The sequence below is a fragment of the Somniosus microcephalus genome, chromosome 3 (assembly GCF_052327205.1).
Source record: "Somniosus microcephalus isolate GS21.2 chromosome 3, FLI_Smic_1.0, whole genome shotgun sequence".
Taxonomy (NCBI): Eukaryota; Metazoa; Chordata; class Chondrichthyes; order Squaliformes; family Somniosidae; genus Somniosus; species Somniosus microcephalus.
This window is the reverse complement of record NC_140989.1, coordinates 27,630,298-27,656,423: the sequence shown is the minus strand read 5'-3', so window position 1 is coordinate 27,656,423 and position 26,126 is coordinate 27,630,298. Positions and strand designations below refer to the sequence as shown.

The following is a 26,126-nucleotide window of genomic DNA, read 5'->3' as shown; positions in this document are numbered from 1 at the left end:
CCCAATTACTTTAAATCTGTGCCCTCTGTTTTTTGACCCCTCTGCTAAGGGAAATAGATCCTTTCTGTCCACTTTATCTATGCCCCTCATAATTTTATACATCTCAATAAGGTCTCCTCTCAGCCTCCTCTGTTCCAAGGAAAACAGACCCAGCCTATCCAGTCTTTCCTCATAGCTAAGATTCTCTACTCCCGGCAACATCCTTGTAAATCTCCTCTGCACCCTCTCTAGTGCAATCACATCTTTCCTATAATGTGGTGACCAGAACTGCATGCAGTACTCTAGCTGAGGCCTAACTAATGTTTTATACAGCTGAAGCATAACCCCCCTGCTCTTGTATTCTATGCCACAGCTAATAAAAGCAAGCATTCCATATGTCTTCTTAACCACCTTGGCCTGCTACCTTCAGGAACCTGTGGACATGCACTCCAAGGTCCCTTTGTTCCTCTACACTACTCAGTGTCCTACCATTTAATGTGTATTCCCTTTCCTTGTTTGCCCTCCCCAAATGCATTACCTCACACTTCTCCGGATTGAATTCTGTTTGCCGCTGTTCTGCCCACCTGACCAATTTATTGATATCTTCCTCCAGTCTACAGCTTCCTTCTTCAGTATCAACCACACAGCCAATTTTAGTATCATCTACAAACTTCTTAATCATACCCCCTATATTCAAGTCAAGATCATTGATATATACCACAAAAAGCAAGGGACCTAGTACTGAGCCCTGTGGAACCCTACTGGAAACAGCCTTCCAGTCACAAAAACACCCATCAACCATTACCCTCAGCTTCCTGTCTCCAAGCCAGTTTTGAATCCAACTTGACACTTTGCCCTGGATCCCATGGGCTTTGAACTTCGTGACCAGTCTGCCATGTGGAACCTTATTAAAAGCCTTGCTAAAGTCCATATATGCTACATCAAATGCACTACCCTCATCTACCCTCCTTGTTACCTCCTCGAAAAATTCAATCAAGTTTGTCAGACACGACCTTCCCATAACAAATCCGTGCTGACTATCCTTGATTAATCTGTGTCTTTCTAAATGAAGATTTATTCTGTCCTTCAGAATTCTTTCCAATAATTTTCCCACCACCGAGGTTAGGCTGACTGACCTGTAATTACTCGGTCTATCCTTTTCTCCCTTTTTAAACAGGGTACCACATTAGCAGTCCTCCAGCACCACACCTGAAGCCAGAGTGGATTGAAAAAATGATGGTCGGGGCCTCTGCTATTTCCTCTTTCACTTCACTTAACAGCCTGGGATACATTTCATCTGGGCCTGGGGATTTATCCACTTTTAAAGCTGCTAAACCCCTTAATACTTCCTCTCTCACTATGTTTATTTCATCTAATATTTCACACTCCTCCCCCCCGATAGCAGTGTCTGCTTCGCCCCTCCTTTGTGAAAACAGATGCAAAGTATTCATTAAGAACCCTACTGACATCTCCCGCCTCCACACACACATTACCCTCATGATCTCTAATAGGCCCTACCCTTTCTTTAGTTATCCTCTTACTCTTAATATATTTATAAAACATCTTTGGGTTTTCCTTGATTTTACTTGCCAAGTTCATGCTCTCTCTTTGCTTTCCTAATATGATTTTTAATTGCACCGCTGCACTTTCTGTACTCCTCTAAAGATTCTGGAGTATTTAGCCCTCGGTATCTGTCATACGCCTCCCTTTTTTTCTTTATCCTACCCTGCATGTCTCTAGACATCCAGGGTGCTCTAGATTTGTTAGTCCCACCTGTTTCTTTAAGGGCACATGTTTGGTCTGAACCCTCCGGATCTCGTCCTTGAATGCCTCCCACTGCTCTGACACTGATTTACCTTCAAGTAGCTGTTTCCAGTCCACTGTGGCTAAATCCTCTCTGAGCTTAGCAAAATTTGCTTTCCCCCAATTTATAATTTTTATTCCTGGTCTATCCTTGTCCTTTTCCATAACTACCTTAAATCTAACAGAATTATGGTCACTAGCACCACAATGCTATCCCACTGATACGCCTTCTATCTGCCCAGCTTCATTCCCTAAAACTACGTCCAGAACCGCCCCCTCCCTTGTTGGGCTTGCTACATACTGGCTAAAAAAGCTCTCCTGGATGCATTTTAGGAATTCCGCACCTTCTATACCCTTCACACTAATTTTATCCCAGTTAATATTGGGGTAGTTGAAATCCCCTACTATTACTGCCCTATAGTTTTTGCACTTCTCAGAAATTTGTCTACATATTTGTTGTTCTATCTCCCTCTCACTGTTTGGGAGTCTGTAGTACACTCCCAGCAGTGTGATTGCCCCTTTTCTGTTTTTCAATTCGACCCATATGGCCTCGTTTGATGATCCCTCCAACATATCATCCCTCCTCACAGCTGTAATAGTTTCCTTAATCAATACCGCGACCCCCCTCCCTTTTTACCTCCCTCTCTATCCTGTAACCAGGAATGTTGAGCTGCCATACCTGCCCCTCATTCAGCCACGTCTCTGTAATTGCGATAATATCATAGTCCCAAGTATCTACCTGTGCCCTCAGCTCATCTGCCTTGTTCGCTATACTCCTTGCATTGAAGTATATACCATTTAGTACAGGCAAACCTCCTTGTTGACTACTATCTAGCCCTTGATTCCTCTGTCCTTCCAATTTACTTTCTACGTTTTTGTTTTCCAATTCCAGTTTTTCTTCCCTCCCTATTGACTCTATACTTAGGCTCCCATCCCCCTGCCAAGCTAGTTTAAACCTTCCCCAACAGCACTAGCAAACCCTCCCGCGAGGATATTGGTCCCATTCCCGTTGAGGCACAACCCGTCTGGTTTGTAAAGGTCCCACCTCCCTCAGAAACGGTTCCGATTCCTCAGGAACCTAAAGCCCTACACCATCTCTCCAGCCACGCATTCATCTGCTCTATCTTCCTATTTCTGAACTCACTAGCACGTGGCACTGGTAGTAATCCAGAGATTACTCCCTTTGAGGTCCTGCTTTTCAACCTCTTTCCTAGCTCCCTAAACTCTGCCTGCAGGACCTCATCCCTCTTCCTACCTATGTCATTGGTACCGATATGGACCACGACCTCTGGCTGTTCACCATCCCTCCTCAGAATGCCCTGCAGCTGTTCAGTGACATCTTTGACCCTGGAACCAGGGAGGCAACACCATCCTGGAGTCATGTCTGCGGCTGCAGAAACACCTGTCTGCTCCCCTAACTATTGAATCCCCTATCACTATTGCTCTCCCTCTCCTCTTCCCCCCCCACCACCCCCCCCGCACCCCCCCCCCCACCGCCTGTGCAGCTGAGCCTTCCATGGTGCTGTGGACTTGGCTCTGGCTGCACTCCACAAAGGAACCATCGCCCTCACCAGTACTCAGCACCGAATACTGGTTGGTGAGCAAGATGGGCTCATGGGACTCCTGCACTACCTGCCGGGTCCTCCTCTTCTGTCTGACGGTCACCCATTCCCTTTCTGCCTGCACACTCTTAAGCTGCGGGGTGACCACCTCCTGAAACGTGCTATCCACGTAGCTCTCAGCCTCGCAGATGCACAGCAGTGACTGCAGCCGCCGCTCAAGCTCCGTAACTGTAATGTAAGAACATAAGAACATAAGAAATAGGAGCAGGAGTAGGCCAATCGGCCCCTCGAGCCTGCTCCGCCATTCAATAAGATCATGGCTGATCTGATCCTAACCGCCAATCCACTATCACAGAACCATCTCCTGAATCTAACAGAATTAGACACACGAAATAGGAGCAGGATCAGGCTACACGGCCCCTGGGCCCGCTCTGCTACCCACAGGGCCATGACCGATCCGAACCTAGACTCATGTCCAAATTCCTGCCCGCTCCCCGTAACCTTTAATTCCCTTTACTTCTAGGACACTGTCTATTTCTGTTTTAAATTTATGTAATGATGTAGCTTCTACAGCTTTTTGGGGCAGCATATTCCATGGACCTACCACCCTCTGAGTGAAGTAGTTCCTCCTCATCTCAGTTTTGAAAGAGTAGCCCCTTATTCTAAGACTATGCCCCCTAGTTCTAGTTTCACCCATCATCGGGAACATCTTCCCCGCATCCACCCGATCCAACCCCTTCACAATCTTATATGTTTCAATAAGATCGCCTCTCATTCTTCTGAACTCCAATGAGTAGAGTCCCAATCTACTCAACCTCTCCTCATATGTCCATCCCCTCATCCCCGGGATTAACCGAGTGAACCTTCTTTGTACTGACTCGAGAGCAAGTATGTCCTTTCTTAAGTATGGACACCAAAACTGTACGCAGTATTCCAGGTGCGGTCTTACCAATACCTTGTACAACTGAAGCAATACCTCCCTATTTTTATATTCTATCCCCCTAGCAATGAAAGCCAACATTGCATTGGCCTTCTTAATCACTTGCTGCACCTGCATACTAACCTTTTGAGTTTCGTGCACCAGGACCCCCAGATCCCTTTGTACTTCAGTACTTTCCAGTTTCTTGCCATTAAGATAATAACTTGCTCTACGATTTTTCCTGCCAAAGTGCATAACCTCACACTTTCCAGTATTGTATTCCATCTGCCAAATCTCTGCCCACTTACTTAGCCTGTCGATGTCCCCTTGCAGGTTTTTTATGTCCTCCTCACTCACTACTTTCCCTCCCATCTTAGTATCATCTGCAAACTTTGATATGTTACACTCGGTCCCCTCCTCCAAATCGTTAATATAGATTGTAAAGAGTTGGGGACCCAGCACTGACCCCTGCGGAACACCACTAGTTACTGATTGCCAGTCTCTCTGCCTTCTGTTAGATAGCCAATCCTCTATCCATGCCAGAATATTACCCCCAATCCCGTGATTTTTTATCTTAAGCAATAATCTTGTGTGTGGCACCTTGTCAAATGCCTTTTGGAAGTCTAAATACACTACGTCCACTGGTTCCCCTTTATCCACCCTATACGTTACTTCCTCAAAGAACTCCAGCAAATTTGTCAAACATGACTTCCCCTTCATAAAACCATGCTGACTTTGTCCTATTAAATTATGATTATCCAAATGTCCTGTTACTGTCTCCTTAATAATGGACTCCAAAATTTTACCTACCACAGATGTTAGGCTAACCGGTCTATAGTTTCCAGCCTTCTGTCTACTGCCCTTTTTAAATAAGGGTGTTACATTAGCAGTTTTCCAGTCTGCCGGGACCTTTGCCGAGTCCAGGGAGTTTTGGAAAATTATTACCAATGCATCCACAATCCCTACCGCCACTTCCCTCAAGACCCTAGGATGTAAGCCATCAGGTCCAGGTGATTTATCCGCCTTGAGTCCCATTATTTTACCGAGTACCACTTCCTTAGTGATTTTGATCGTGTTTAGCTCCTCCCCCCCTTTAGGCCCCTGTTTGTCCAGTGTTGGGATATTCTTAGTGTCTTCTACTGTAAAGACTGATGTAAAATATTCATTCAGTGTTTTTGCCATCTCCATATTTCCTACCATTAATTTCCCGGTCTCATCCTCTAAGGGACCAACATTTACTTTAGCCACCCTTTTTCTTTTTATATAACTATAAAAACTCTTACTATCTGTTTTTATATTTTTTGCTAATTTCCTTTCATAATCTATCTTCCCTTTCTTAATCAATCTTTTTGTTATTTTTTGCTGTCTTTTAAAGTTTTCCCAATCCTCTATCCTCCCACTAGATTTGGCTACCTTATATGCCCTTGTTTTTAGTCGAATACTATCCTTAATTTCTTTACTTAACCATGGATGGCTGTCTTTTCTTTTACACCCTTTTCTTCTCAGTGGAATATATTTTTTTTGGAAGTTGTAAAATAACTCCTTAAATGTACACCACTGATCATGTATCGTCTTACCCTTTAATCTATTTTCCCAATCCACTCTACTCAATTCCGCTCTCATACCTTCATAGTCTCCTTTATTCAAGCTTAGCACGCTTGTTTGAGAGCCAACCTTCTCACCCTCTAATTGAATATGGAATTCAACCATGTTATGGTCACTCATTCCAAGGGGATCCTTTACTAGGACATTTTTAATTCATCCCATCTCGTTACACAGGACCAGATCTAAGGTTGCTTGCCCCCTGGTCGGTTCAGTTACATACTGCTCAAGAAACCCATCCCTAATACACTCAATGAACTCATCCTCAAGGCAGCCCTGCCCAATTTGATTTGTCCAATTAATATGATAGTTAAAATCCCCCATAATTATAGATGTTCCCTTATTACAAGCCTCAACTATTTCCTGATTGATACTCCGTCCAACAGAGTTGCCACAGTTCGGAGGCCTATAGACTCCGCCCACTAGTGTTTTTTTCCCCTTATTATTCCTTACCTCCACCCAAACTGTTTCATTGTCCTGATCTTTTGACCCAATATCATTTCTCTGTATTACAGTGATTCCTTCCTTTAATAACATCGCCACCCCACCTCCCCTTCCTTCCTGCCTGTCCTTCCTGATCGTTAAATAACCTGGTATGTTTAATTCCCAGGCATTGTCACCCTGCAGCCATGTTTCTGTAATGGCCACAAGATCATACCCATATGTAGTTATTTGTGCCATTAACTCATCTATTTTGTTACGAATGCTATGTGCATTCAGATAGAGAACTTTCAAAGATGTTTTGTGACACTTAGTTCCTGCTTTTGCCCTTTTTATTACTTTACCTTTTACTCCATACCTTCTGCCCCTTCCTGACACGCTCTGGTTTTTAATTTCCCCACTGCTACCTAAGTCTATGACCTTCTCTGTTGTCATTTTTATTATTTGCTCTCTAGGAACCTCCCCCCCACTAGTTAGTTTAAAGCCCTCTCTACAGCCCTAGTTATATGATCCGTCAGGACTCTAGTCCCAGCACTGGCCAAGTGAAGCCCGTCCCAACGGAACAGCTCCCTTTAAGGGGGAGAACTACTTTTTACAGCTCCTGTATCCTGTAGTACCGGCAGTGACCACACCTGTATATAAACCCTGAGTAGTGAGCTGTACAGTCAGTTGCAGTTTGAACCCTCATTCAGTAAACACCTGTTGATCGTTCCCTGCAGTCTGTTGTCTGATTATTGAAGGACACAACAATACACGGATATAACATTGGCGACGACGCAGATTCGAACCTACCTGCAACTCTGCATCACCTCCCAGGGATTCGCTCCTGGAGAACAGTGGAAGGAGGTCGAGTCCAGAAGCACGGGCGTCGACCACGGGCAACCGCCCAGTCATCCAGCGGAGATTTGAGCACCGCAGGGGAGGCTGTCGAGAGCCAGGCTTGGCTTTCCAGTCACGGTGGTCCAGCGAAACGGGCTGGCAACAGGTACTGCGCAGACCCTTCCCGGACAGCGGTGGCTGGAGCCGACCGAGCGGCACAGAAGAAGGCCGAGCAGCGTCGACGGGGGAGAGAGAGAGGGCAGAGCGCACAGGGCGCAGCCGGTGTTCAGGACCGAGCGGCGTCAACGGGGAGAGAGACAAGAGAGAGCAGAGCGCAGCCGGTGTTCAAGGGCCGAGCAGCGTCAACGGGGGAGAGAGGCGCAAAGGAAAACGCGAGGTGCTGCCATTGCCATGAGGACAGCAGAGAGCGGCATTGGCAGCAGCGCAGGAGCAGCGCACGAAACCCACAGGGCGTCACCATTTGCCACGAGGACCGCCGAGAGTGGCATTGGCAGCAGCGTGGGAGACGCCATTTTAAGCTGCAGTGGGGAAGAAAGGAAAGCGCGGGAGGCGCCATTTTAAGCCGCAGCGGGGAAGAAAGGAAAGCGCGGGAGACGCCATTTTAAGCCAGTCTAACCACACCCAAAAATGCCGAAGAGTGGCAGTATCACAGCGTTCGACAATGAAGTCAAAGATTAGACGACATATGTCGAACGCATAGAAGTATACTGCAAGGCGAATGAAGTGCCAGATGACAAGAAAGCGCTGGTATTGTTGAATTCAATGGGTGCAAAAACGTATGGCTTACTACGAAACCTAGTAACCCCAGAGAAGCCAGTAGAAAAGGATTTTGAAAACATAGTGTCAATCCTACAGGACCACTTAAACCCCACACCGCTGCTGATAGCAGAAAGATTTAAGTTTCACAAAAGGAGCCAGCATAAAGATGAAAGTGATGCTGAGTATTTAACGGAACTGCGCAAGCTATCGAAACACTGCCAGTTTGGAACGGGACTAGCAGATACTTTAAGGGACAAGTTTGTGTGTGGGCTTCAAAGTGAAGGAACCCAGAAACGGCTTCCATCAGAAAAGGATCTTACGCTGGACAAGGCTTTCAGCATTGCAGTATCACACGAAGCAGGAGCATGGGGCGCTGCAGAGATACAATGGAGACTGCAAGAATATGGCACAAATGAAATGTCATACGGAATAGTGAAGTGCTATCGCTGCGGCAGAACAACACATGACCATAATGATTGCTGGTTCAAGGACAAAGTGTGCAGACAGTGTGGAAAAGTAGGACACATAGCAAGAGTCTGCAGGTCGGGAAAGAAAACCCGCAGCAAGAAATCTCCACAGGAGAAGTACAAGAAGGTACATAAGGTGACGGAGAGTAGTTCAGACGAACAGAAGAGTGATACAGACTCCGGAAGCAAGGAGCTGTGTTGTCTGAAACTACATAATGTGATCAAAACGGAGGATCACCAAACTATCTGGGTCACACTCAAGATAGCAGGAGTCCAAGTGAAAATGGAATTGGACACAGGATCAGCCCTAACAGTCATAAACCGAAGGGACTACAAGCGGCTATTCTCACATATACCCTTGAGAGATACAAAGATTGTCTTGAAGACGTACACGGGGCAAAAAGTCTACCCCAAAGGAAAAATAAGGGTGAACGTTATATATAACGGCAAGGAAACACCAAAAATGGACCTATATGTATTGCCAGATGGAGGACCACCACTACTAGGACGTGAATGGATCCAGAAGATATAGCTAGATTGGCATTCCATACAAGCACTGACTGTAGATGCCAAAAAGGATGATGACGTCACACCTGGACGAGTGTCAAAAATGCTAACTGACGCACAAGAAGTGTTCCAGCAGGGACTCGGAACACTAAAAGGCATAACAGCGATGATCAAAATAGAGGAAAATGCAAGCCCAAAGTTTTTTAAGGCCAGACCGGTACCTTATGCGATCCGCCCAGCCGTCGAAGCAGAGCTGGAAGGTTTGGAACGTTCAGGAGTACTGTCCAAAGTGGAATGGAGCGACTGGGCTACACTCACCGTTCCTGTAATGAAGAGGTCGTTGAGTAATACGCCTGGGGAACCAAAGAAGGTTCGCATCTGTGGGGGCTTTAAGGTGACAGTGAACCCAGTCCTTCACACTGTACAATATCCGCTTCCGCGGATTGAAGACATTTTCGCCTCGCTATCTGGAGGGAAACGCTTCACTAAGATTGATCTGGCCCAGGCGTACCTGCAAATGGAGGTAGAAGAAGCCTCGAAACAGTACCTCACGATCAACACTCATAAAGGTCTCTACCAATACAACCGGCTGGTGTTCGGGGTAGCATCAGCTCCGGCTATTTGGCAAAGGGCAATGGAACAAGTCCTGCAAGGGATTCCAGGGACCCAGTGTTATTTGGACGACATCCTGGTCATGGGCGAAAATGACAGTGATCACCTCGCCAACCTGGAGCAGGTGCTCACTAGATTGAAGGAATATGGGCTCCGAGCTAATCGCCACAAATGCGAGTTTTTCCAGAAGCAGATCTCATATTGTGGCCACGTTATTGATAAAGAGGGGTTACATAAGTCCCCTGAAAGATTGAGGCAGTAGTCAAGGCTCCAGCACCGGAAAATGTGTCACAACTGAGGTCGTTCCTTGGGCTGGTGAACTACTAGCATGAGTTATTGCCGAATTTGTCTACCGTACTACACCCACTGAACACCCTACTGCAAACTGGGGTACCATGGAAGTGGAGTGACGAATGTAAACGAGCTTTCCAGAAGAGCAAAGCATTGATCACATCAAAAGAGGTGTTGGCTCATTTCAACCCAGCACTACCAATTCGGTTGGCGTGTGATGCATCACCCTATGGCATTGGAGCGGTGCTGTCGCACAAATTCCCGGATGGCTCGGAGAGGCCAGTAGCCTTTGCGTCTCGGTCACTAACCTCAGCCGAGCGTAACTATGCCCAGATTGACAGGGAGGCCCTCAGCCTAGTGTGGGGAGTGAAAAAGTTCAATCACTATCTGCACGGGCAGAAGTTCACCTTGCTGACAGACCACCAACCACTTGTCTCCATCTTTAATCCAAAGAAGGGCGTTCCGGTGATGACTGCGCAACAGCTACAAAGATGGTCCCTTTTTCTAGGGGCGCACCAATATGAAATCGAGTATAAGGGCACGAAACAGCATGGAAACGCTGATGGGCTATCACGCCTGCCACTGCCTACTGCGGAGGAAGCACCAGCAGTGGATCCTGTCGAAATAATTTCATTCGACTATAATTGAATGCTTGCCAGTAACTAACGCTGGTATAGAGAAGGAGACCCGAAATAACCCGACACTGTCTCGGGTATATGATTTGACGGTGAAGGGATGGCCAGCACATGGCGACTCACTGTTGCCAGCATTTTCATCCAGAAGAGAACAGCTGTCAGTATGCCAGGGGACCTTGATGTGTGGATCCCGAGTGGTAATTCCACCCAAGTTAAGGGAGAGAGTGCTCAATGAGCTTCACGAAGGTCATCTGGGAGGGGTGAAAATGAAAAGCCTTGTTAGGGCTTATGTGTGGTGGCCGGGGATCGATCAGCAAATCGAGGACCTGACAAAGAGCTGCTCAGGGTGCCAGAAGGTCCAAAATGCACCACTACATGCCCCTCTACACCCATGGGAGTGGCCCTCATCTCCATGGCAACGGGTGCATATTGATTTTGCTGGTCCATTCATGGATTCAATGTTTTTAATAGCCGTGGATGCGCACTCGAAATGGCCTGAGGTGATCAAAATGTCCTCCACCACCACGGAGAAAACTATTGCAGTCCTGCGGACCATTTTTGCCAGGAACGGCTTGCCAGAGCAGATTTGCTCTGATAACGGACCACAGTTTGTGTCCGAAGAGTTTCGAAGATTTATGAAAAGGAATGGGCATTACACATCCGCCCCGTATCATCCAGCCACAAATGGATTGGCTGAGAGGTTCGTACAAACCTTTAAAAAAGCAGTAAAGGCCATGTGCGATGACGACATTCCACTGCAGCATAAGGTGGACAATTTCCTGTTAGCCTACAGAAATGCAACACATGCAGTCACCAACCAGGCCCCGGCCATGATGTTCTTTAACCGAAGTTTGAGATCTCGTCTGGATTTGCTCAGACCAAATGTACGAAGAGATGTTGAGAGTAAGCAATTCCAGCACATCAATGAGAAGCCGGCAAGGAGCTTCAATGTAGGGCAACCAGTCTTGGCCCGCGACTACCGAACAGAGAAATGGCAACCAGGAACGATATGCACACGGCAGGGGCCGCTAATGTACACAGTGGATGTTGGGGAGAACATTGTGAGATGCCATGCTGACCAGATCCTAGAGTCACAGGAACGAGTCAACCCCATGTCTCGGCCATACGTACCTGGTGAGGAACCCGACATACAGGTCGCATCTACCTCAGAAACAATAGCATTGGAAGCTGATGAATCAACTGACGACAGGGTGTTAGAATCGCCTCCGCACCAAGAGCGAGACACTCAGGAAAGGCATTATCCAGAAAGAATCAGGAAGCCTCCCCAAAGACTGAATTTATAAATAGACTATTTTCAGTTAATGTTGCATGTTAAAAGTGTTAATTGTAATTAGTTTGATATTTAATTGTTAAATGAGTGTTATGGTACTGTTAATCTAAAAGGGGAGGAATTGTAATGTATGTACCTTTAAGGGGGAGAACTACTTTTTACAGCTCCTGTATCCTGTAGTACCGGCAGTGACCACACCTGTATATAAACCCTGAGTAGTGATCTGTACAGTCAGTTGCAGTTTGAACCCTCATTCAGTAAACACCTGTTGATCGTTCCCTGCAGTCTGTTGTCTGATTATTGAAGGACACAACATTAAGATACACGGATATAACAGTAACCTGGTGCTCGAGCTGCTGTAGCTGGCGACACTTCCCGCACATGTGGTCGTCCAGACCACAGGAGGTGTCCAGGACTTCCCACATGGCACAGGATGTGCATTCCACGAGTGTGAGCTGCCCTACCATACCTCTAATTAATCTCTAATTTACTAAACTAGCTGGAATAAACTTAAAAACTTTAATAAAGCTAAGTAAAAACACTTAACAGATACTCACCAATCAGTTCCCTCCTCTTGTGCCGACGTCACTTTTGACTTCTGACGTTAATCTTTGAAAATTCTGCCAGTGCTGAGTTGGCACCGCCACTGCCGCCTCGCCGCTCCTCCCAGGTCCTCACTGCCGCCGCTGCTGCTTCTGCTGTGGGGCCTACCTGCGCCTCAGGCTCTCTTTATACCGCCGCTGCCGCCTCGCCACTCCTCCCAGGTCTGCACTGTCGCCGCTGCTGCTGTCTCCGACCAGCCAGCTGCGAGCTTGACGTGATGGCTGGAAGAGTGCTAGCACACCAATCTGGCGCAGGAGGAAGGTATCGTGGCTGCTGCCAGGATAGCGGGCATTCACATTGAGGATTCACTGTCTGTGGTCGCATACCAACTGCACATTAAGTGAATGGTAGCCTTTGCGGTTACGGAAGATCTCAGGATTGTTATGCGGTGTCTACAAAGCCACGTGGGTGCAGTCAATGGCGCCCTGTACCATTGGGAAGCCTGCTATCCTGGCAGAGCCACATACACGCTCGCCCTGCTTCTCTCTGGTGATGGGGAAGGAAATGTAGTCCCTTCTCCTACTGTAGAGAGTCTCTGTGACCTCCCAGATGCAGCGATGGATGACAAACTGCAAGATGTTAGCTATATCTCCTATTGCAGACTGGAAAGATCCACTGGCAAAGAAATTGAGGGCGACGGTGACCTTGACTGGCACTGAGAGAACCGAGGTCACCCTGATCTGAGGCTGGAGATCTGGTTGCTGGAGAGTTCTGTGACCACCTCCTTAGAGAAGCGGAGCCTTCTAATACACTGCTCTTCACTTAATTGGAGGTAGGAGAAGTACTCTCGGAATACCCTGGGAGGGTAAGGCCTGTTGTTGAGAGCCCTCATGCCCTTTCTCCTCCCTCTGACCACATGTTCCAGTCTTTCACGTTGCCTCCACTCCCTCCGCCATAGATCCTGGAGGGCGAGGTCAACTGCCAGTACAGCCCCCATTAATGTAACCAAGTGTAGCACTTCGTTATGTTGTGAGAATAAATGTAACTAACTGTTAGCAGCCACAACACTCCTGATACTAAACAACTTTTAAATGACTGAATTAAACTGTTGCACAACGTCAAACTGACAAGGAAGCAGTGAAACAGCACTAACCTGACAGCTGCGACTCATTACTCATGATCCCTTTAAGTAGCACCCCTGGAGCCGGCATCCGCCTGCTTGACACCTCCTCTCCCTGTCACTGTTAGGGCGAGGTGCTAAGGCAGAAGGCAACAATGAACTTTGCAGATCCGGCGCCCAGTGAGCTCACTAATGTTACGATCTACCTGGCGCTGAGGTCCCCATGCTAACTCATAGTGGCAGTGCTATGGGGGGGCCAGATTTAGCATGCATCACTGGATTCGCCTCGCCCTGGCGCTACTGCATCAGTGCCCCATTAGCACCCCCGTCAGGTGCTAACTGGAGGCACCAACCAACTGAATTCTTCCCCCAAAGTCTCTGTCAGTCTGCTGTACGCTCGCTTTTCAGACCAACCTTAGGACCCAGCGCTAAACTCAGCGCGAAGTTAAAGCTCTCAGAACATGACGTTATGCTCTTGATATTTGCATCTCTAGGGCCAGCACTACTATCAGCAGCGCTAAGACCCTCATCAAAATGGCAGCTGCTGAGTCCCGCACCAGAGAATGGCATTAGAGTGGCGGCCACCATTTTTTGCCAGGATTGCAATGCTAATTCGTGGCGATAAGGTAGGGCATTTCTGGGCTAATATCTAAACTTATGTTGACCATCAGTGAAAAGATATACACAATAATAGTCTCGCCCCCTCTTTCCCTCACCCCATCTCCAGTCCCCCTCCCCCTCGTACATCATGACCCTCTGCAAGCCTGAGGATTGGGAGCAGTTTAGAGTTCGGCAAAAAAGGACCAAAAGATTAATTAAGACTGGAAAAATAGAGTATGAGAGTAAACTTGCAAGGAATGTAAAGGCAGACTGTAAAAGTTTCTACAAGTATGTAAAAAGAAAAAGATTAGTGAAGATAGTAGGTCCCTTACAGTCAGAAACAGGAGAATTTATAATGGGGAACAAGGAAATGGCAGAGCAATTAAACAAATACTTTGGTTCTGACTTCATGGAAGAGGACACAAATAACTTCCTAGAAATGCTAGGGAACCAAGGGTCTAGTGAGAAGGAGGAATTAAAGGAAATTAGTATTAGTAAAAAAAATAGTGCTGGAGAAATTAATGGGACTGAAAACCGATAAATCCCCAGGGCCTGATAATCCGCATCCCAGTGTACTAAAAGAGGTAGCCATGGAAATAGTGGATGCATTGGTTATCATCTTCCAAAATTCTATAGATTATGGAACAGTTCCGGCAGATTGGAGGGTGGCAAATGTAACCCCACTATTAAAAAATGAGGGAGCGAGAAAACGGGGAATTACAGACCGGTTAGCCTAACATCTGTAGTAGGGAAAATGCTAGAGTCTATTATAAAGGATGTGATAACAGGACACTTAGAAAATATCAATGGGATTAGACAAAGTCAACATGGATTTATGAAAGGGAAATCGTGTTTGACAAACCTACTGGAGTTTTTTGAGGATGTAACTGGTAGAATAGATAAGGGAGAACCAGTGGATATGGTGTATTTGGATTTTCAGAAGGCCTTTGATAAAGTCCCACATAAGAGGTTAGTGTGCAAAATTAAAGCACATGGGGTTGGGGGTAATATACTGGCATGGATTGAAATTTGGTTAACAGACAAGAAACAGAGAGTAAGAATAAATGGGTCTTTTTCAGGGTGGCATGCAGTGACTAGTGGGGTACTGCAGGGATCAGTGCTTGGGCCCCAGCTATTCACAATATATATATCAAGGATTTGGATGAGGGAACCAAATGTAATATTTCCAAGTTTGCTGACAACACGAAACTAGGTGGGATTGTGAGTTGTGAGGAGGGTGCAAAGAGGCTTCAAGGCAATTTAGACAAGTTGAGTGAGTGGGCAAATACATGGCAGATGCAGTATAACGTGGATAAACGTGCTGATGTACAAAGGGATCTGGATGTCCTTGTACACCAGTCACTGAAAGCAAACATGCAGGTGCAGCAAGCAGTTAGGAAGGCAAATGCTATGTTGGCCTTCATTGCAAGAGGATTTGAGTACAGGAGCAAGGATATCTTACTACAGTTATACAAGGCCTTGGTGAGACCACACCTGGAGTACTGTGTGCAGTTTTGGTCTCCTTACCTAAGAAAGGATATACTTGCCATAGAGGGAGTGCAGCGAAGGTTCACCAGACTGATTCCTGGGATGGCAGGACTGTCGTATGAGAAGAGATTGGGTCGACTAGGCCTGTATTCACTAGAGTTTAGAAGAATGAGAGGGGATCTCATTGAAACGTATAAAATTCTGACCGGGCTAGACAGACAGGATGCAGGGAGGATGTTTCCCCTGGCTGGGAGGTCTAGAACGAGGGGTCACAGTCTCAGGATATGGGGTAGGACATTTAGGACTGAGCTGAGAAATTTCTTCACTCAGAGGGTGGTGAACCTGTGGAATTCTCTACCACAGAAGGTTGTGGAGGCCAAGTCACTGAATATATTTAAGAAGGAGATAGACTTCTAGACACAAAAGGCATCAAGGGTTATGGGGAGAGAGCGGGAATATGGTATTGAGATAGAGGATCAGCCATGATCATATTGAATGGCGGAGCAGGTTCGAATGGCCTACCCCTGCTCCTATTTTTCTATGTTTCTACGTCCATCTTATCCCTCTGCTCTCTCCTTTTGCTCCCTTTCTCCCTTCCCCTTCTATTTGCCTCATCTCACCTCCCCAGCCTTAGTTCAATTTTCTCCCCACCCTCAACTAATACTAGACCTAAAAAAAATGTCCTTGGTCTTGACTCCCATGTGCGATGCCGCTAGCAGTATAAATGTGACTGTATCACCAACAAGAGGAAGAAACCCCGAGCTTCTTTCCCATGCTGAGATGCACTGGGATAATTGTAGCCATCACCCCCAGCTGAAGATTAGAACACTCAGCACAGACACAGATTAAACCTGGGCCTTCCTGCTATTTATAGCTTTGTGTCATAGGATGCAGTGCTATTACTCACTAAGCCACCGTGTGCAGGTCACTGCTCCTCTGCTAAAGTGAGGCCACCACACCCATGCATTTGAAAAATCTCACTCGGCTTATTTTTCAGAATGGAAATACAATTCTGTATATCATAGTGATTTTTCTGTGTTCAGGTCAGTTTTAAGAGGCTCAAGGAAAGGAGATGTGGTGAGTTCTCCAAACTCTGAGATCCTTATTTTTATTAAATTTTTTATTTTAAATATAATTTTTATATTTAAAAAATGTATATTTGATTTAAATATATTTTCTAATTTTTTTAATTATTTTACTTCTAGGATGTGCTTTATAACAGGAAAAGATTTGGTTGCCCAATTAGGGTTTATTACAAAACACCTTTCAAGCCAAATGTAGATTTGTAAGTATTTGCTACTACTTTAAAACAAAGGGGGGATTTTTAGCACACAAAATGGGTGGGGTGGGAGCGGATAGGGGAGTGAAAATTTTAAAAATCTGAACCCCAATCCCAACCCGCCCACTTCTGGGTTTAATGGAGGCAGGACAAGCAGCGGGCAACCAACCCGCTTCCAGGAGGCAAATTGGCAATTTAAATATTTTAATGAGCTTGGCAGCCTCTGATTTAACCTGCTTTGCAGGTTTTACAGTGGGCTGCCGGGTTTCCCAGGCCTCGGGAAAATCTGCAGCTGAAGTGAGACGAGGACAGCTTTGGGGAGAAGGTAAGTGCCTTTACAGCACTGCTTGTAAGCCAAGAGGAGTTGGAGTGCTTCCCCCTGGCCCCTCAAGCTCCCCACATCAGACCGCACCCTGCCACCCCCCCCCCCCCATACAAAGGCCCGCGGACCCCCTCGGGGTCAGGGATCCGGCCTCCCCCAGGGGTTAGGGATCGGACCTTTGCCCAGGATTGGGGATCAGACCTACCTGGTTCTATGGCCTGACTGGAAGCCAAGCCTATCAATCAGGCTGACTTCCGGGTGGGGAACATGTCAGAGCCAAAAGACTCTCCACAGCATGCGAGGAAACCCAGACTTCCAGGTATACCATCCGAAACTCCGTCCCTGCCTACGCAACCCATCCCTGTTACTATCCAGGCCAAAATGTTTGTGAGGTCTGAGCACTAAGGCTATAAAATCAAACACATGGTATGAAGCTTACCATTGCTGAAATAAACTAGGTTTTGCATCACAGCTAGGCAAAGGACCTGTAATTTCATAATGAATACCTCTAGTAGTAAGTGTTTTGAGCCCAGGAGTCTGGGCTCCCCAGGGCTCAGACACTCTCACCCTCTTCTCCTTCTTCAAATCAGTATCCTTCTCCACTTAACATCCCACTATCCCATTGTGTTAATGATTCCACTCGGCATTCATCAACATTCTTCAAGTTGCACGCTCTCCATGCACATAACCTCCAACACTTTCACAGTTCAACGGTTGAAACATCACATCTTGATCTGCTTCATGTCTTTTGATGCGGCAGTGAAAATCATGTTTCTTTCAATTCTTCGAAAATGAATTTCTTACATGTTTCTCACAAGTCATAAGAACATAAGAAATAGGAGCAGAAGTAGGCCATTTGACCCCCCAAGCCTGCTCCGCCATTTAATGAGATCATGGCTGATCTGAGCTTGGGCTCAGCTCCATTTCCCTGCCCGCTCCCCATAACCCATCACTGCATTATTGTTCAAAAATCTGACTATCTCCACCTTAAATATATTCAATGACCCAGCCTCCACAGCTCTCTGGGGCAGAGAATTCCACAGATTTACGACCCTCTGAGAGAAGAAATTCCTCCTCATCTCAGTTTTTCTGAAACTATGCCCCCTAGTTCTAGATTCCCCCATGAGGGGAAACATCTTCTCTGCATCTACCTTGTCGAGCCCCCTCATCAGTATCATATGTTTCAGTAAGACCATCTCTCATTCTTCTAAACTCCAATCAGTATAAGCCCAACCAGCACAACCTTTCTTTAGAAGTCAACCCCTTCATCTCAGGAATCAACCTCGTGAACCTTCTCTGAACTGCCTCCAATGCAAGTATATCTCTCCTTAAATAAGGAGACCAGAACTGTACGCAGTACTCCAGGTGTGGTCTTACCAATACCCTGTACAGTTGTAGCAGGACTTCCCTGCTTTTACACTCCAACCACCTTGCAATAAAGGCCAACATTCCATTTGCCTTCCTGATTACTTGCTGTACCTGCATGCCAACTTTTTGTGTTTCATGCACAGGGACCCCCAGGTCCCTCTGTACTGCAGCATTTTGTAATCTCTCTCCATTTAAATAATAATTTGCTTTTTTATTTTTCTTGCCAAAGTGGATAACCTCACACTTTCCCACATTATACTCCATCTGCCAAATGTTTGCCCACTCACTTAATCTGTCTGTATTCCTTTGCAGATTCTTTGTGTCCTCTTCACAACTTGTTTTCCCACCTATCTGTGTATCATCAGCAAATTTGGCTACATTACACTCAGTCCCTTCATCCAAGTCATTAATATAGATTGTAAATAGGTGAGGTCACAGCACTGATCCCTGTGGCACCCCACTAGTTACCGTTTGCCAACCTGAAAATGACCCATTTATCCTGACTCTCTGTTTTCTATTCGTTAGGCAATCCTCTATCCATGCTAATATATTACCCCCAACCCCATGAGCTCTTATCTTGTGCAGTAACCTTTTATGTGGCACCTTATCGAATGCCTTTTGGAAATCCAAATACACCACATCCACTGGTTCCCCTTTATCCACCCTGCTCATTACATCCTCAAAGAATTCCAGCAAATTTGTCAAGCATGATTTCCCTTTCACAAAACCATGCTGACTCTGCTTGACTGTATTATGATTTTCTAAATGTCCTGCTACTGCTTCCTTAATAATGGACTCCAGCATTTTCCTAATGACAGATGTTAGGCTAACTGGTCTATAGTTTCCTGCATTCTGTCTCCCTCCCTTCTTAAATAGGGGTGTTACATTTGCGGTTTTCCAATCCGCTGGGACCTCTCCAGAATCCAGGGAATTTTGGTATATTGCAACCAATGCATCCACGATCTCTGCAGTCACTACTTTTAAGATCCTAGGATGCAGGCCATCCAGTCCCATTATTTTACCGGGTACTTTTTCTTTAATGATAGTGATTGTTTTAAGTTCCCCCCTCCCTATAGCCCCTTGGTTATGTATTATTGGGATGGTTTTAGTGTCTTCTACCATGAAAACTGATACAAAATATTTATTCAGAGTCTCTGCCATTTCCCTGTTCCCCATTATTAATTCCCAAGTCTCATCCTCTAAGGGACCAATGTTTAGTTTAGTTACTCTCTTCCTTTTTATATACCTGTAGAAGCTCTTACTATCTGTTTTTATATTTCTTGCTAGTTTACTCTCATAATCCATCTTCTCTCTATTATTTTTTTAGTCGTCCTTTACTGGTTTTTAAAAATTTCCCAATCCTCTGGCCTCCCACTAATCTTGGCAACATTGTATGCCTTTGTTTTCAATTTGATACCATCCTTTACTTCCTTAGCTAGCCACGGATGGCTCTCCCTTCTCTTAAAGTCTTTCCTTCTCACTGGAATATATTTTTGTTGAGAGTTATGAAATATCTCTTTAAATATCTACCATTGCTTATCAACCGTCTTACCCTTTAATCTATTTTCCCAGTCCACTTTAGCCAACTTTGCCTTCATACCTTTGTAATTGTCATTATTTAAGATCAGGACACTGGTTTGAGACCCAGCTTTCTCACCCTCCAATTGAATTTGAAATTCAACCATGCTATGATCACTCTTTCCTAGAGGATCCTTTACTATGAGATCATCTATTAATCCTGTCTCATTACACAGTACCAGATCTAAGATAGCCTGCTCCCTGGTTGGTTCCACAACGTATTGCTCTAGGAAACCATTCCGGATACACTCTATGAGCTCTTCCTCGAGTCTACCTTGGCCTATTTGATTTGTCCAATCAATATGAAGATTAAAATTGCCCATGATTATTGCTGTACCTTTCTTACAAGCCTCCATTATTTCTTGATTTATACTCTGTCCAACAGTGTAGCTACTGTTAGGGGGCCTATAGACTATGCCCACCAGTGACTTATTTCCCTTATTATTTCTTATCTCCACCCATCTTGCTCTTCTGAGCCAATATCATTTCTCACTACTGCACTGATCTCATCCTTTATTAACAGAGCTACCCCACCTCCTTTTCCTTTCTGTCTGTCCTTCTGAAATGTCAAATACCCCTGAATATTCAGTTCCCAGCTTTGGTCACCTTGCAACCACGTCTCTGTAATGGCTATCAGATCATACTCATTTATATCTATTTGTGGCGTCAACTCATCTATCTTGTTACAAAAGCTACGTGCATTCAGATAAAGAGCTTTTAATTTGGTCGTTTTACTATTTTTCTGTGCTTTGAACCCACTCTCTGATGCACTCTTATTTTTATACGTTCTGTCCCTTCCTGTCACAATCTGGTTACCATTAGCCCCATCACTACCCTGCTCTGTTGCCTTCTCCTTTCTCTTTGACTTTTTTAATTCCCGCTCACCTGAACCCACCCCCCCCACTATTTAGCTTAAAGCCCTCTCTACAGCCCTAGTTATTCGACTCGCCAGGACACTAGTCCCAGCATGGTTCAAGTGAAGCCCATCCCAATGGAACAGCTCCCTCTTACCCCACTTTTAATTAGTAGTGGGCCAGAATGAGTAGCAGATATTGAATCATTTCTCCTGGTTTAATATCTGGGAATTTTTTTTAATGGCTCACTTGCATCTTTCATTGTGCCGCACTTTGGCTAGTAAATGGGGTAAGAATTCATGTGGCCATGAATGCAAAAAATGCTTAGCCATCGCATGCAAAATTATGGCCTGGCTGCGGCAGAAGAAGTGTTTGCATTTGGCAGACTATTGTTAGCTGAACCACAGGGCTGGATTTTCTCAATGGGAAGCTTTTGGAGGCGGGACTGCTGCTTGCCAGCTTTTAATCATGCCCCCATCAGCTTCTGGCCAACCAGCGGGGATTTTCCCCTGATTGCCCAGCGGGCTCAGCAGGCCAATTAGGGGGAAGTCAGTGACAGAGCACGTTAACGTATGATGTGCCATCTGTCAAGAACTTTTGAAAGAAGAAATGTCATCATTTGACAGCTCTGTGAAGCTGTCAAACACTGACATTCTGTATAGTTTGATGAGTCCTTGGGGGAAAAATTCAGTATCGCCCCTTTTGGGGCACCATTATCGGCCTTGCACAAAGTTTAGCGCCTGGCGCTAATTACCACCCCCGACGGCAAACTTGGCTTTTGTCGCCCCTGGATGTGATTGCAGCGCTAAATCAGGCGCTTCACACCTGTCTTAAGGTGCAAAGGCCGAGGAGTGAGGCGCTACCTCAGAGCACTGGCGAAGCAAGGAAGGGCAAACCAAAATGAACCTGCAAAGTGCTGCTCAGTACCCAAAACTCCTTCACACAGCGTTGAATCTCTCCAGAAGTCTTTCTCTCTCTCAGAATGCATGGTGCAAGAATGTCACCAACAAATAAAGGCATGAAGCAGTCACCTTTAAATAGCGCTCCCCCAGTCCCTTCCTGACTGCAAAATGCTCCCCTCAACCTGTCGTTGCTAGCGGCAGGCGGTAAGGCAGGGGGTGCCACTCAATATCCGGTCTGGGGCGCTACTGGGGCGTTGCACACTCGACTAACGTCATGATCTGCCGGCGCAGGAGATCGTGGTGGTAGTGTTTAGCGCCGCCACAAAATGTCTAGTTAATTTCGCGAGCGGCGCAAACATCGCCACGCCCGGGCGCTAATTGCTTTGCGCCCCATTAGCGCCCTCTTAAGGCGCTAACGGGAGGCGCAAACAACTGAATTTTTCCCCCCTTGTGTTCAGGACTCATCAAACCTTTCAACTTTGCAGAAATCAACTGGCTGTTGGTTCGGAGGATCGAACAGCCAGTCTGTGATATCTACAATGGAGATGTCGGGACTCTGGCTCCACAGCGGCTGAAGGCTGTAGGCAGAAACAAAGTAAGTGAACATTTTCTAACACTTTACACTCACTTTACATACTTACCACTCCACACTTGCACCCCTCACTCAACTCTACATTGCACTTTCAGACTTTTCCGACCCCCGCAGACCTCCTACTCATTTCCTACACCCTGGCGGGATTCCTGCACTTCAGAACGAAAAATGGGGATAATCCTATTTTCTGCCTGTTAACTACCTGTTAATAGGCTTTAATCCCTTTCCCGCCTCAAGGAGATGGGACCCGGGGGCAGGACGCCTTCCCGTCTCCTGGCAAGAGGGCATGGAGGTGGGTTGGGGACGGGTTTGCCACCCGCCCCCAAATTCTGCAACTTTACCGGCAGTCCCGCCTCCATACCTGCCTCCTCGGGGGCTGACAAAATCCAGCCCACGGTATTAGGAATCCTACCACTAACCCAGTGCCAAGTAACGGATTAGAGTTTCTTTAAATGACAACAGTTTGTTTTCACCCATTAATAAGGTGCTATCCAATGTTCTGGCAGCCTGCCCAACAGCAGCTGTGCAACTGGAAATGAGTAGAAAGATTTGGCACTGACTTCTGTCTAGAGGGTACGTTGTTCACATTGGATGCTACAGTTTAAGCATAAACTTCTAGGCTGAGGCCAATATTCAGACCACAACTTTGAGCCACCACAGCAAACTGCACAAGAAGGTAAAACCTTCAAAGTAATCCAAAGATTCAGGTGCAATTTTTTCAGTTAAATTCTTTTCATTTTAGAGTGATATGTTTCTGATTGTTTTTCCAAAGCATTGTATGTTCTGGCAACTTGGCAGGTAATTGTTATGGAAACCATGGGAAGTGATTAAATAGACTGTGACTACCTCTGATTGGTTAATTGTCCTAACATGCATGCTTATTATAAACTAAATGTGGGTTTCTAAATTTAGACATGTAATCAGATTATATAGGGATAACGTAAACATTTGAAGGAAGTTAATAAATATGAGTGGAATTATCAACAAGTACCATTGTTTAAAAAGGAAGAAAGGGATGTATTGATTTCTTTGTGGGTTCAATGACGAGACACTTATGAAAGAGAATGTCTTTTAATCTAAAGTCTTTTCAACTATACAGCATTTACAGGAGACATCATGTAAAAGATCCATCTAGAACAAAACTGAAACTAAACTGCCTTGCTTGTCTCTGTCACATGCCCTCTGCTGGTCAGGCACAAGCAATCAATACATGCAAACATGCTGGTAAGGCATCATAATCAAACAGGCAAATACCATCTCTATTTGCTGATATCATTACATCTCCTTTTCTTAAAACAAAAGTATTTTACTTTTAACTAACAACATGTTTTCTTTGTATTAATCTGCATTTTAACTGTAACACTTAATGAACTTACATTATCATTATCATGATCAAGGTTTTTTAACCTTGCTTTGTGTGTTCACATGAAATATGTCAATACACTAGAACTTGACGAAAGAATAAGATAACATTACTTCCTTCTATAACAATAGTCCTTAAATTTGCTCAATGAGTCTCTCAGGAGGCTTCACGTGTCTTGAGGATTTTCTGATTGATTGTCCTTGAATCTGAGTTGTTGCCTCAGATGATGTGTTCTCAGCTGTGTGATCGGGTTGTTCAACAGTATCAGTCTCTTGACCTGCTGTGGCTGGTCCCATGAGAAGGTCTCGACGATTTGTTCTCAGAACAGCATCCTCATCTGTCTGAATGGTGTATGATCTTGATTGAACTTCACTCAGGACAGTTCCCTTCTGAGTCCATGTGTTTGTTTTGTCTTTGAACCTTACTTGGTCACCAGTGTGGAGTTCAGGTAGGTTTTGTGTTCCTCTGTCATAGTAGTACTTTTGCTTTTCTTTCTGTTGTTCTTTGAACTTCCTCACTTTCTCCCCCTCTTTTGTTTTCAGGAGGTTCTCCGGGATGGGTAGGTTTGACCTTAGCCGACGTCCCATCAGGAGTTGGGCTGGTGACATACCACACTCGAGCGGCATTGTGCGGTATACAAGCATGCTCTGGTAGAAGTCAGTTCCACTGTCTTTTGCCTTGTACATCAGTCTTTTCACTGTCTGGACCGATTTTTCCACTAGTCCATTGGACTGTGGATAGTGAGGACTTGACGTTGTGTGGACAAAGTCCCACTCTTTGGCAAAGTGTCGGAAACTTGCATTGTAAAACTGAGGTCCGTTGTCTGTGAAGACCTCGCTTGCCACGCCATGTCTGGAGAATATGGCTTTCATACATGTTATCACAGCATCTGCAGTGGTGGTGTGCAGTCTACAAACCTCTGGATACAGGGAGCAATAGTCTGTGACTACAAGATAGTCCTTCCCTTGACATACGAATAGGTCAGCGCCTACCTTCTGGTAAGGTCTGTCTGGTGCTGGGTGTGGCTTTAGTGGTTCTACCGGATTGCTTGCTCGATATTTCAGGCATATTGTGCAGTTTGACACCTCATTTGTCACATCTTGGTTGATTCGTGGCCAGTACATCATCTCTCGTGCTCTTTTCTTACACTTTTTGATTCCCAGATGTCCTCCATGGATCTTTTTTAACATCTCTTTTCTCAGACTCTTTGGGATAACTATTTTACTTCCTTTGTAGATGATGTCTTCGACCACTGATAGTTCCGCCCTGCAGTTCCAGTACTCTGCCATGTCAGGTGAGCAGTCTTGCTTCATGTTGGGCCATCCATCCAAGATGCTTTTCCTCAGTCGTCTCATTGTTTCATCTTTGTTTGTCTCATTCTTTATGAGCTCCATTTTTGCATCTGCTATGGGCAGTGCACGTGTGATCATGTCCACGTAGGCGTTCACTTTTTCATCCGTTTTGGTGTTTGCGGGCTCACTTGGGTTTACAGCTCTGGACAACGTGTCTGCTGTATACATCAGCTTCCCCGGTGTGTACGCAACATTCAGTGTATAGCGTTGCAGCCTGATCATCATTCTTTGTATTCTAAGCGGACAGCTATTTAGTGGCTTTTGGAACAATGCAATCAAGGGCTTATGGTCAGTCTCTACACTGATTGCTTGTCCTGCCACAAACTGGTGAAATCTTTCACAGGCGTATGTGATGCTGAGCAGCTCCTTTTCTATTTGAGCATATCGCGTCTCCGCGTCTGTCATTGAGCGCGATGCATATGCAATAGGTTGCCAGTAGTCATATTTTTGCAGAAGAACAGCACCGAGCCCACTCTGTGATGCATCTGATGATATCTTGATGGGTCTCACTGGGTCATAAAACCTCAGAACTGGTTCCTCTGTGAGCAGTTTCTTTAGATCGCTCCATGACTTCTCATGCTCATGATTCCATTCCCATTCTATGTTCTTTTCAGTTTGTCTTCTCAGTGGCGCCATCTTTTCTGAGAGGTTGGATATGAATTTCCCCATGTAGTTGATCATTCCATTAAACCTCTGCACGTCCTTTTTGCATTGTGGCTTTGGCATATTCTCAATGGCGGACACCTTTCTGGGATCTGGTCTGATGCCCTCACTGCTAAGGATATCTCCCACGAATGTCAGTTCTGTCACCCCGAGCTGGCATTTCTCTCTATTCAGCTTCAGGTTTGTTTTCCTTGTTGCTTCCAGCACTTTTTTCAGTCTCTCGTCATGCTCAGTTCTCGTGGTTCCCCATACTATGATGTCATCCATTGATGTATCAACTCCCTCCAGGTGCTCATAGATCATATGGATAGTTTTGTGATACACTCCAGGAGCTGAGGCAATGCCAAATGGTAACCTTAGGAATCTGTATCTGCCAAATGGACTGTTGAACGTG

General features: G+C 45.6%; 1 protein-coding gene across 1 annotated transcript in view; it reads left to right on the top strand.

Moving 5' to 3' along the window:
- Positions 1 to 26,126, top strand: part of LOC147120926 (cation channel sperm-associated auxiliary subunit epsilon-like) — a 196,855-nt gene that overhangs the window by 125,603 nt on the left and 45,126 nt on the right. Inside the window, exons 12-13 of the mRNA XM_085979704.1 lie at positions 16,503 to 16,536; positions 16,665 to 16,744. Of these exons, the coding sequence (XP_085835830.1) occupies positions 16,503 to 16,536; positions 16,665 to 16,744 (114 nt within the window). The remainder of the gene's footprint in view (positions 1 to 16,502; positions 16,537 to 16,664; positions 16,745 to 26,126) is intronic.